Source organism: Geotrypetes seraphini, chromosome 3 (genome assembly GCF_902459505.1).
Source record: "Geotrypetes seraphini chromosome 3, aGeoSer1.1, whole genome shotgun sequence".
Classification (NCBI taxonomy): domain Eukaryota; kingdom Metazoa; phylum Chordata; class Amphibia; order Gymnophiona; family Dermophiidae; genus Geotrypetes; species Geotrypetes seraphini.
In genome coordinates this window covers 176,615,320-176,628,556 of record NC_047086.1, presented here as the reverse complement: position 1 = coordinate 176,628,556, position 13,237 = coordinate 176,615,320, and the positions used below count along the sequence as shown (strand labels likewise).

At 42.3% G+C, this 13,237-nt stretch overlaps 1 protein-coding gene across 2 annotated transcripts in view; it reads left to right on the top strand.

The window, feature by feature from the left end:
- Positions 1-13,237, top strand: part of MMS22L (MMS22 like, DNA repair protein) — a 122,208-nt gene that overhangs the window by 84,775 nt on the left and 24,196 nt on the right. For both annotated transcript variants that reach the window (XM_033935773.1, XM_033935774.1), the window contains exons 19-20: positions 4,597-4,756; positions 12,900-13,069. In XM_033935773.1, the coding sequence (XP_033791664.1) occupies positions 4,597-4,756; positions 12,900-13,069 (330 nt within the window). The remainder of the gene's footprint in view (positions 1-4,596; positions 4,757-12,899; positions 13,070-13,237) is intronic.

Below are 13,237 nucleotides of genomic sequence, written 5' to 3'. Positions count from 1 at the left end.
GACAAACCGGGGGGGGGGTCTCCTAATGCAGCGGCAGTGGACGGCTAGCGGACGCAGACTCTGAACAGTCATCAGTGACGCGGAAGAGGGAAGGTCTCAGCGGTGCAGACCACGAGCAATCTGTTCAGAGCCTGAGCCGTCTGCTGCTGATGCTTTAGGAGACCCTGGAGGTAATGTCAGATGTCACCGGGGGAAGAGGGCTGTTTACTGAATTGGTGAGTCTGATTATGTTCTCTGGCCTATCTTCTTTCTTGCAGTTTTTTGGTTCATTATACTACATGGAGATCCCTTCGTTCATCAAATCAGCATCTCTTGAGTGTACCTTCTTTTAGGCAATTATTTCTTCATGTACACAGAAATTCCTCATTCTCAGTTATGGCACCTGTTCTTTGGAACTCTCTCCCTATTTACCTGCGTGAAGAAAAATTGCTCATTACATTTAAAGCCCAATTAAAGGCATTTTACTTCTCTCAAGCATTTTGCTCATAGTTGTTTTTTTTTTTTTTTTGGGAGGGGGTGTTTACATTATGAGGACCCCACTTTTTCTTCCCTTTCCCTATTTTCCTTTTGCAAATTTTATTGTAATTTAAATGTAATAGAGTTTGTCTTGTATTGCTTTATTCCCTTATTTTATACTTATTGTAAACCTCTTAGATTTTAACATATTTGTGTTATATTTTAACATTTTTTGGTTTATATTTATATTGAACTTGAACTTGGGCAGCCTCATGAGACTGCCGCTGGAGTCCTGGAATTGCGAACTGGCATTGGCAGGAGCAACTGGGAATTGCTCCTGCCTCTCAGAGCCAACAATATGGTAAGAATGGAGAGTAGGGGTTTGGGCCTACATGTAGTGCCTGTGCTGGCTCCAATCTCAAAATATCTACCAGGATCTCTAGTGGCAGTCTCGTAAGACTGCCATGGGACATCCCAGCAGCCATTTTACCAAGTAGTGCCATTATGGTCAGGAGTGGTTGGGGATCACTTCTGCCCTGACTAGCCACTAGACCACCAGGGAAATGAGGCCGTTTCTGTTCAGGTCCAGGCCTGTTTTGGTTTCAGTCAAAACTGAGCAGTGGGTTTCAGCTGCAGGTTGCTGTCATTCGAATTACTGAGCTCAGGCTGCATGGCACAGTCCACAAGCTTTTACTCTGTCTCCAGCTGCTGATCCACGATCCTGAACGGGTCTGATAGGATTAAAGTAAAGAAAATTATCAGGTAAGACAATTTCTTCTTCCTCAATCTTGCTCACACCCTCTGTGATAAAGAATGGACCCTTTCTGGGGGAGGGGGAGCCAGCCAAACTACCCCTCATATCTTGTCTGTGGCAACAAGAGACTTCTGTGTGAACATTCTTTTATTGAAGATTTTAAATAACATGTACTCCAGTTAAACTCCCAGGCATGTTTAGGGCCAGTTACAAATGTGCATGTAAGGGAATAACAATACAAGGGTCATTCATTCAGGAACTGCTTAGATTTAGGTAGCAAATAAGAACATAAGAAGTTGCCTCCGCTGAGGCAGACCAGAGGTCCATCTCGCCCAGCGGTCCGCTCCTGCGGCGGCCCATCAGGCCTATTGCCTGAGGAGTGGTCCCTGCCTATTTCTATAACTTACCTCTTATCCCTATAACCTACCTCTACTCCTATCTGTACCCCTCAATCCCTTTATCCTCTAGGAACCTATCCAAACCTTCTTTGAAGCCCTGTAACGTGCTCCTGCCTATCACAGCCTCCGGAAGCGCGTTCCATGTATCCACCACCCTCTGGGTGAAAAAGAACTTCCTAGCGTTTGTTCTAATCTTCAGAGCAAAAATATAAGCATATTTCACTTTGAATATATGGCATAGTAGTGAAAAGTATATAAGAGCAGTTTCATCATCTCTAAAAATGGGAGAAAACCTTTGGTGTAGTTGCTCTAGTCATTTTAGACTACAGCTTCATCAGAACCAGCTTTCATTAAGCTATGGTGCCATGAGCTGCAACTGCTGGAGTTTTATCAATTTATTTTGTAATTTCCCACCTACTCACTAATTGTAGTGTTGGTGTTAGACTAGGTGCCACCAATTGCAACTTCCTCCGGAGGCCAGTTTGTGCTTGCATTGTCCAGTCAGTAGGTGTTACTATTGAGCAACGGTGAAGAATGAACACCAATTGGTAGTTCTTACGTAGCCACAAATTAAACTGGATTGAATTTTTAAATATCAGAAATTCATTGGCGATTTGGGGGGAATTTGAAACTTAGGGCTCCTTTTACTAAGCCGCGTTAGCGATTTTAGCGCACGCTAAACCCGCGCTATGCAGCTAGAACTAACGCCAGCTCAATGCCCTAACGCGGCTTAGTAAAAGGAGCCCTTAGACCAACTACACCAAAGGTTTTCTCCCATTTTTAGAGATGATGCAACTGCTCTTATATACTTTTCACTACTATGCCATATATTCAAAGTGAAATATGCTTATATTTTTGCTCTGAAGATTACCCCAGAACACTATAAACATATTTACACTTGCTATTAAATGCACAAAATATTTCACAAGTATCTGCTATTCAAACCAATGCACTGCAGTTTTTAAAAAGGGCTGGAGTCCCCAATGTGGTTCCCAGTGCCTTGAGATGGCACACGGTCTTATGCTCTTTTTACAATTTTTAGTTTTCTTGATTTATGGCTTGAGGTGGGGGGGAGTAGAAGAGGGTGGTTCTTGGCTGTTTATAGTTAACTTATTTACAGTTTAATTTTGATGCTGTGATCTGATTTAGCTATTGTATTACTTGGTTGTGGGTTTTTTACTTGTTAAACCAACAAAGCAAAAGCAAAGAAGGTAACAAAATCAAAACAAGGATTCTCAACAAAGTGATTATTTTGTAAGGATTAGTTGAAAATGTTTCCCTTTAATGTATCAATTAATTTGGGTAGGGTGAGGGATATTTTATTAATATGTTTTTTATATGATTATGGAATATATGGTAGGGAGGGGTGGGAAGGGGGAGGGATAAAAATTTATGTACTGTACAAATGATAGAATGTAAAATGATATATTTATTGTTAATGTGATTGAATATATATATATAATGTAATTTTGAAAATGAATAAAGAATTAAAAAAATAAAAAAACAAAGTGATTATTAATTACAAAAGAGAATCCATTATAAAGCACAATTTCCAATAAATATATTACTTGTTATATATTTAATAAAATACATTTTACTTGTAAAAGATTTTTTTTAAAAAATTATGCAATATTTTTGAAAATTCAAAAGTACGTGGTTAATTGCAAACTTTGCCCAGTTCTTTTTAAAGTTCCAAACACAAAAGCATATAGACAATTTCCACAACCAAAGAAGCACAAATGCCTATATTCAAGTTATAAAAATGTGGAGAAAACAACCTCAGAAAATAGCAACCCTTATTCGGTCCAATAATCTCTAGGGTTTACTTTAAATGTGCCAGTTTAACATTTAAGATCTTGTTTGGCATCTGCCCTTTCTAATCCTTTTCTCATGGAATTCAAACAGACTTGGTATAACCAGAACCATACAAAAACTTAGTTTCCTTCCCTTCACTGAAAGGCATCACCTCTACTAGTAAACTGGGAAAATCTTTATTTTTCAAAATAACTGATTTATTGAATAATATTCTCTTAAATTGCGAGACCTGGGCTCTCTTCAAATATTTCGCAAACATCTGAAAACTTGGTTATTTTCAAAATTATACACTTCCCCCTCTGTATTCACAGGGGATGCGGACAGAACATAGCTATGAATACCGAAAAACCACTACTAACCTTTTGCATGTTGTTCGCAGTTTTTCGGTAAAATAGACCTGAAAAAGATAGTAAACTGTGAATAACCCGACCTGCAATTTGCTCCATACAACACCGGGAGCAGCGATTCCCAATGTGAAACTCCGGGTTCAGTGATGAAAATTAGGGCGCAGAGTCAGGAGCCGAAAAAATGCAAATAAGCATATCCGAAGATACAGAGGGAGAAGTGTAAATCCTGTCCTTTCCTTTTTTTATCTTTATTATTATTATTATTAATCTTACTATAAACAGAGTCGAGCTCTATCTGTATAGAGAAGACACGGTCTTTAAACTTAAGTTTTAGTTTATATATAGCAGGGTCTAATAAGTCAGCTTTGGCAGCTTGGATTATTGTGATTGAAAGTGGAGTGACTATTTACATATTATATTCTCCAATTTAGCTCTCTTTGTGATCCCAGCCTGCAGCTAAGAAGATAAGTGCATTGCTGCTCTGTTTTTTTCTTATTTTTGATATCTGGAAATACGTGGAGTTTTTTTTCTGAGACCGATGACTGTTATTAGACCCTGCTACATGTCTTTTCTGGACTGAATATAAGGGTTGCTATTTTCTGAGGTTGTTTTCTCCACGTTTTTTATAGCTTAAATAAGTGCAGCTGTGCTTCTCTAGTTGTATAATTTGTCTATACGTTTTTGTGTTTGTAGCTTTATTATATATAGACATAGTTCTTTTGGTTTGGCTTATTAAAGCTCACCATTGCAGGTTATAGAAAAGAAAATGTAAAGAACAAATCTTCTGCTATGTCCTGGGTCTCTCAAACTTTTCCCCCCCCCATAGGCTACCGGTAGAGTTTACAGTGGCCTGCATATCTTACCAGAGAAGACTGCCATGGTATCCAAAACCCTGGAATATCTTGGTGATGTGATAAAGTATATAAAACCTTATTTTATCAAGAAAGGACCTCCAGAAGGGCTGCAACTTGCGTACTCTATAATGGGTAGGTATAATGTTCTTCCTAGGTCCTCAGTTTTCATTATTTTCATTGTTTGCTCGGAATATACTTAGCTTTCTAATCTTAAGATTCTGGTTTGTCTTCAGATACCATTCCAGACTATCAAGTTTCCTTGCATATATCAGTAAGGCGAAACAAGTCCACAAACTGTCATGAAAAAAGGAGACATTTTTAGATTTTTTAGATTACTACCAACAGGGTAAAGGCACTAAAGTCACTGGCCCACTAAAAATAACCTAGTCACTAACTTAGTGAGGTGTTCAGTGTTCATAAGCTAAAATGCCCACATTAATGGGAGCACTGCCCTTACGAAAGTCTCCAATGACCTACTCCTAGCCAAATCCAAAGGCTTCTACTACATCCTCATCCTTTTTGATCTATCCACTCATTGATATGCTGTCCTTGCTTGAATTGTAGGGCTCTGTTATCATATTGTTTTCTTCCTATCTTTCCCATCACATTTTTAGCATATGTTGTGGTGGATCCTCCTTCACCGCCATCCCGATGTCAGTCTGTGTCACCTCAGGGCTCTGTCCTGGGACCACTTCTGTTGTTTTGTTTTGGTTGTTTTTTTTTTTTTTTTTTTTTAATGAATAGCTTTATTGAATATAACCAGTAAACAAAACAGAAAACAGGCCATCAAATCAACAGCTTCAAAAACACATCAGTGAAGGTACACATGGTTCTTTTGCACACCTCCACTAGAACACATACAACAGCTAAACAATCACAATCCATACTCCCCCCACACACACACACTTCCCTCTGCAACAAGGCCTGCACTTTCCCTAGCGTAGTCATTTGATGATGCACACTGTTCAGTGTCAGGAGCAAGCCGAAAGGGAAAATCCAGCGATAGTGAACATCGGCTTTTGCCAAAGCCCTAGTTATTTCCTGAAATGAGCACCGCTTCTGCAGGCTAAAGGCCACAAGATCCTAATAGAGTTCAACTGAACAACCTTTTCAGGCCACCGAGCCCAGTTCTCCTGCTCTGCGAAGAAGGCGCTCCTTCAAGGTGAAACTTTGTAGGCACACCCCAATATCCCATGGCCCAGTGCTCGATGAACTCTCTCAATCCCAACCTCCATGAGATGCCGGCAAGGATGTGCCTATTGCATGCAGAGGCATGTCCTAAGGGCAGTTAGTCAGTGCCTTTTCTCCTTTCTGCATCTCTCCACACCCCCTACTGGCATACCAATTTCAGGGTTAGCAAGCTCGGACTCCTGTCTGGAGGATATCTGTGCATGCCCAGAGGCCCACCAGCTGTGGCCCTGAGTTTAGTGTGCCATGGCTTGAAAAAGTTTGCGAGACACCACTGTGCAGTTTCGCTAAAATCAGACCCTTCCTTTCTGAGCATCCTGCCAAGACCCTCATCCATAACCTCCTAGACTACTGCAACCTTCTCAATGGCTTTTCGCTAAACCATCACTCTCCTCTTCAGTCTGTTCAGAACTCTGCTGCACACCTCATATTCCATCAGTGTTGCTATGCCCACATTACCCATCTCCTCAACTCACTTCATTGGCTCCCTGTTTCTGCATACAGTTCAAACTCCTCTTACTGACCTGCAAGTGTATGGGCTCCCTGTTTCTGCATACAGTTCAAACTCCTCTTACTGACCTGCAAGTGTTCAGTAACTCTCCCTACACTCCCCCCCTAGGCACTCGCTCATCAGATATCTCTCTTATTCTGTTCCTTTCTCCTCTGTATGCCTGGAACAAATTGCCTAACTCAGTAAGTCAAGCTCCCTCTGGTAGTATTCAAATTCAAAGCCTACTTCTTTGAAGCTGCTTTCAACTCCAAACTCCAACCCACCTTCTAAGCACCAATATCTGTCTTATCGTTCCCTCTGTAATTCCCCCTCCTGAGCACTGTTTATTGATGCAGCTTCTTGCCCACTTTGTCTGTCTTGATTAGATTGTAAACTCTTATGAGCAAGGATTGTCTCTTCTATGTTTTGATGTATAGCGTTGTGTATGTCTAGCAGTGCTATTGAAATGATTAGTAGCAGCAGCACAGGACTGATGATTTGAGCACTTGCATTCAGGGCATATTAAAATTTCCTGCACTAACTGGCTGAAAATTCAAGGTCCAGTTAGCATGTGTGATCCTTTCTACCTCATCCCCACAAAAGAGCCCTCCCTGCCCCCAGGAGCTAGACAAACCATCCTTCATTCTCTGTATGTAGCAACAGAGGCTCCAGTTAAATTCAGAGGCTCTTTTTGTAAGCAGAGCAGTGTTCTTCATTGGAAGCTAGAGACAACTCTTGTCATTCCCAATTGTGGTTCTCTGATTGTTCTCCAGAGGTTTCATGCCAGCACTGGATCTGGAGTAGCTGATTGGGTTTCTACTTGCATTGCTCAGCTGTCAGCGGATTTTAATCTCAAGGTGCCCAAACGTCCACACTATCAAGGCTATGAGAGTTTGCATACATCTGGTAGCGCTCTGGAAATTATTAATAGTAGTAGTTTGAATGTCATGCTGCTCAAATTCACTGAGAACCCTGTGATGCTATAAGAAAACTGTTCTGGAGGCAGTGCTGGCCTCTTGAGAAGACGAGGGATAGGCTTAGCTGGGATATATTCAAATATATTTATTGAGCTCAACAATAGTAAGTAACAAGCAAAACAAACAAGCTCAGTATTTTAATAACAAAATCTATACCTATGAATAACCCAACACAACCCACTCCCCAAAATAAATAAATAACCCCCCTTCCTCCCAGGGTCCTCCTTCCAAATACATTGCAACCCAGGAACTGAAGAGCTTGAAGAGTGAGGTTAGTCACCTGAAGCACAGGATCCAGGAACTAGAGGGACTCTACATCTCAGAAGACCCATTCCTGACAGCCGATTACCCCACGAGAGAGAGGCACTTCAAGGAACAGGTCAAGGAACTTGAGAAGTTCATCGAGGATGCCTACAGGAGAGTAGAAGAAGAAGAACCCGAGCATAGCACGCACAAGGAGGATGAGCTGAGCGAAGGACACGAGCTATCCGACACGAAGGAGGAAGGATCCCATGGAGGGTACTCGCAGGAGGAAGAAGCAGGATCCTACCAGAACCTAGAGGGAGAAGAAATGAGAGCCACCAAAGACACTGATATGCGACCACAGCGGAGACTGAAAGAAGGGAAATCTGCAATCCTGGTGGGAGACTCGATCTTGAGACAGGTGGACAGTCACATAGCAGGAGGGAAAGAGGATCGGCTGGTGACCTGTCTCCCAGGAGCAAGAACCAGGGACATCATCGACAGAATCGAAAGGATCCTGGAGGGAGCAGAGACGGAAGAGACGGCAGTGATGGTCCATGTCGGGACGAACGATGTCGCCAGGAGAGACTACAGCAGGAAGGCACTCACCGAACAGTTCATGATCTTGGGAAGGAAGCTGAAGATGAGGACACAGAGGATAGCGTTCTCGGAGATCCTACCAGTACCGAGGGCTGATGTGAAGAGGCAGACGGAACTACAAGCAATAAATGCTTGGCTGAGGAGATGGTGTGAAGAAGAGGGGTTTCACTTCGTGAGGAACTGGACAACGTTCTGGGGCAAGAACAAGCTCTACAGGAGAGATGGATTACACCTGAGCATGGCGGGAACTAGACTACTAGCAAACAACATCAAGAGAGGAATAGAGCAAGCTTTAAACTGAGAGGAAGGGGAAAGCCGACAGTCAACCAGATGTTGATGATTCGGAAGACAGTATCCCAAAAGGATACTGAGTGGGGAAAGTGCAGGGAAGACACCAACAACATCAAACAAGCAATGGAATACCGGCGGAGCCAGACAAATCAGGAAAGGGATAGGAGGAATCTACTACATGGGGAAGTCAACAAGGGGCAAGAAGAAGAAAATGAACGTAATGAAGAAACACACCACGCCCCACAGGAGGAAGGCAAGAGAGACAATAAACAAAAGTCTGCAGAACAAGAAAGGGACGGAAAGGATAATGGATCGCAAGGGAAACCAACAAGAAAACAAATCCATCGAGACTTAAACTGTATGTACACTAATGCAAGAAGCCTGATGAACAAAATGGGGGAACTAGAAACCAGGGCCAAAGATGAGAACCTAGACATCATAGCAATCACGGAAACATGGTGGAACGAGGACAACAAATGGGACACAGCACTACCAGGATACAAGCTCTACCGAAGAGACAGGACACATCAGAAAGGAGGAGGAATAGCACTTTATGTAACGGATACAATTCAATCGATCGGAGTGGACACACCAACAATTAATGGCCAACTGGAATCAATATGGGTTAAAATACCAGGAAGAAAGGGAACCGAGATAAAGATGGGGCTGTACTACCGACCGCCCAGACAAACAGAAGCAATAGATGAAGAACTGAGAGCTGAGTTGAGGCGAGAATGTAAAAACGCAAACACCATAGTTATGGGAGATTTCAACTACCCAGGGATAGACTGGAGCCATGGAGTTTCCAATTGTTCAAAGGAATTGGAGTTCCTAGAGGCTGTAGGGGACTGTTACTTGGAACAGCTCGTCAAAGAACCAATGAGAGGGGCAGCTATTCTGGATTTAATCCTCAATGGGCTGAGAGAACCTGCCCAAGAAGTGGAAGTAGCGGGACCTTTAGGGAACAGTGACCACAACACGATCCAATTCAAAGTGGAACTAAGTATGCCAAAGGGGAGGAGAACCACTGTAATAACGTTCAACTTCAAAAAAGGGAACTATGATGCCATGAGACACATGGTAAAGAGAAAACTCAAGAACAGCACCAGAAAGGCACTGACGGACCAAGCCTGGACCCTTTTTAAGGACACGGTGAACGAGGCGCAAAGCCGATATATACCCAGATTTAGAAAAGGGGGCAGAAAGAATCAAGCAAAGGACCCAGCATGGTTAACAAGAGAAGTTAAGAAGGTGGTAGGAGATAAGAAAAAATCCTTCAGGACATGGAAAAAGGATAAAACTGAGGAAAATTGGAAAAAGCACAGGAAGCACCAAAAAGAATGCCACTGCGTAGTCAGAACAGCAAAGAGAGAATATGAAGAGAAACTTGCAAAGGAGGCACGGAACTTTAAACCTTTCTTTCGATATGTGAAAGGGAAACAGCTGGCGAGGGAGGACGTGGGACCCCTGGATGAGGGGGATAGGAAAGGAGTGGTAAAGGAGGAAAAGGAAGTGGCGGACAGATTAAACACGTTCTTCTCGTCGGTCTTCACAAAAGAGGACACATCCAATGTTCTGGAACCGGAAAAATTCTTCAAGGGGGACCAAGAGGAAAAATTATCGTGCATGGAGGTAAGCCTCGAAGACGTACTCAAACAGATAGATAGGCTAAAAACTGACAAATCGCCGGGCCCGGACGGAATTCACCCAAGAATACTAAGAGAACTTAGAAACGAAATAGCGGAGTTACTGCAGCAGATTTGTAACCTATCCCTGAAAACAGGGGTAATACCGGAAGACTGGAGGATAGCAAATGTTACACCTATCTTCAAGAAAGGAACCAGAGGCGACCCGGGGAATAATAGACCGGTCAGCTTGACCTCAGTTCCAGGGAAGATGGCCGAATCATTGATCAAGAACAGTATCAGTGAGCACATAGAAAAAAATAAGCTGATGAGAACAAGCCAGCATGGTTTCTGTACTGGAAGATCCTGCCAAACAAACCTACTGCACTTCTTCGAGGGGATAAGCGGACATTTGGACAAAGGTGAGCCCATAGATATAGTATACCTAGACTTCCAGAAAGCCTTCGACAAGGTACCTCATGAGCGCCTTCTAAGGAAACTGTGGAACCACGGGGTGGAAGGGGCCATACACAGATGGATCAAAAACTGGCTGGCAAACAGGAAACAGAGGGTAGGAGTAAAGGGACACTATTCTGACTGGAAAGAGGTCACAAGTGGCGTCCCACAAGAGTCAGTGCTGGGACCGCTGCTATTCAATATATTTATTAATGACTTGGAAACAGGGACAAAGTGTGAAGTTATAAAATTTGCGGATGACACAAAACTCTCCGGTAAGGTTAGATCTGTAGAGGAATGTAAAAAACTCCAAAGGGACCTGGACAAACTGAGTGAGTGGGCAGATAAATGGCAGATGAGTTTTAATGTGGAGAAATGTAAAGTTATCCACATAGGGAAAGGGAACCTGATGTACAATTACACGATGGGGGGGATGACATTGGGAAAAGGCAACCTAGAAAAGGACTTGGGGGTTTTGGTGGATAAAACAATGAAACCGGCAGCACAATGCGCAGCAGCCTCAAAAAAGGCGAACAGAATGTTGGGCATTATCAAAAAAGGTATCACTACCAGAACCAAGGAAGTTATCCTCCCGCTGTACAGGGCAATGGTGCGACCGCATCTGGAGTACTGCGTCCAGTACTGGTCGCCGTACTTAAAGAAAGATATGGCGATACTCGAGAGGGTCCAGAGAAGAGCGACAAAAATGATAAAAGGCATGGAAAACCTCTCGTATGCTGAGAGGCTGGAGAAGTTGGGGCTCTTTTCCCTGGAAAAGCGGAGACTTAGAGGGGATATGATAGAAACGTATAAGATCATGAAGGGTATAGTGAAGGTAGAGAGAGAGAGATTCTTCAGACTGGCGGGGGCAACAAAAACTAGAGGACACTCAAAAAAATTGAAGAGAGATAGGTTCAGAACAAATGCTAGGAAGTTCTTCTTCACCCAGAGGGTGGTGGACACTTGGAATGCGCTTCCAGAGTGGGTAGTTGAGCTGAGTACAGTTTTGGGTTTCAAAAAGGGATTGGATGAGTTCCTAAAGGGTAAGGGAATCCAGGGGTACAAATAGAGGGTTACTATACAAGACAAAATGCTCGAGAAATAGATCACTACAGGTCATTGACCTGGGGGGCCGCCGCGGGAGCGGACTGCTGGGCATGATGGACCTATGGTCTGACTCGGCAGAGGCAATGCTTATGAAAAGTTCAACCAGGTAACTACATAAAATAAAGGAATTCAACAATTTAGCAAGCGGCTTCGGGCCAATGGAGTTGGAAGCAAATGAAAGAGGTGGGTGGGGGTTTAGACTAGCTGGGATAAAGTTGGTAGGAAAAATCTTTTTAGGAAAGTATTATTGGGAAAGAGGTGCTGAGAGAACATGTTTGGAAGGGGGATAAAGAAGGGTTATATGAGATGGATGGACAGAGAGAGTTTTCTGTTTAATATGTTATTGAATTTTGTCATATAACAAAAATGATATATAAAATACAAATTATCTTAAATTAAAACAAAAACCTAACTTGACCCTGAGTATTGCAATCATCTCTACTCTATATTACAGTTTTAACTATAAATCCTTAAACAATCTTACATTAGATTACACTTAGAGCTCCTTTTACTAAGGGACGCTAGCGGTTTTAGCACACGCTAACGCCTCCATAAAGCTTGCATTAGTATTTTTCATTTAGCGCGTGGTTAGCGGGCGCTAATCTTAAGCGCAAGCTAAAAACGCTAGCACACCTTAGTAAAAGGAGCCCCTAATCTAAGGTCACAAAGTTATGTGAGTTGTTCTGACTGCATTTGAGCTTCTGGGTCACTTATATCATTGAAACGGAGCATTAGTCCTTACTCTTGACAAAATGTCTGTCCACTTAAATGACGATCACAAGAGTAAAACAAAAAAAAATCCATACTGAAATTTGTAAGTAATATACTCAGTGTAATTTCCTGCCAAATACTGGAAACATTCGGCCTTATTCACAGCAGTTTGCTGCTGAGGTTAGAAAACCAAAAAAAGGGAAGTTACCAACAACTGAGCTAGATAAGGGGCAACATCCTACAGTCACGTTGTATGGCTGGACCAGATTAACTGGGCAGAATGAATGGGTCTGTTGGTCTTTGTCTGCTGTCATCTACTGTGTTTCTGTGTAAGGGCTTGATTTATGATTTCTAGCTAATCAAATTCAACCCCACTGAGGTTTTTCTGCACTTACTAATTGAAGTCCGTGGATTTTCTTTTTCCTTTTTTTGAACTATATGAATGGACTTTATGGTGGAATTTGATTTTTAATCCATTCAGCTATTGTGTAGCTGTTGAAGTAGATAGTAAATCAAGCCATAATGGCTATAATTATATTCTCACAGTTTGTTTGTTTTCTTTTCTTGGTGTATCTGCTGTCAAAAAGGTTGCCTAGTGAAGCACTGGGCACTGATTCTAGCTACCTCCAAAGCACAGCAGCTCCTGTTTCGCATCATCGATTTCTTGCTGTTGCCACATGCACTGTTTCAGCAGGACAAAGCGCTTCCCACAGCAATGCTCTTTGCAATTCGTGAAAGTCTTCCTCTTTATCTGCAGGTAATTTTTTGCAGCAGCCATTTTCTTTGATTTTAAGTACACTTTATAGGCAGCAATGCATATGCCTGTGAGGGGTGGGGGGAAAGGGGAGTATTAAAGAGCTATAATTAAAACACTTGTTGAGAGAGCAAGTTTCAAATAAATGATTTAGCTTCTTAGGGAGATAAA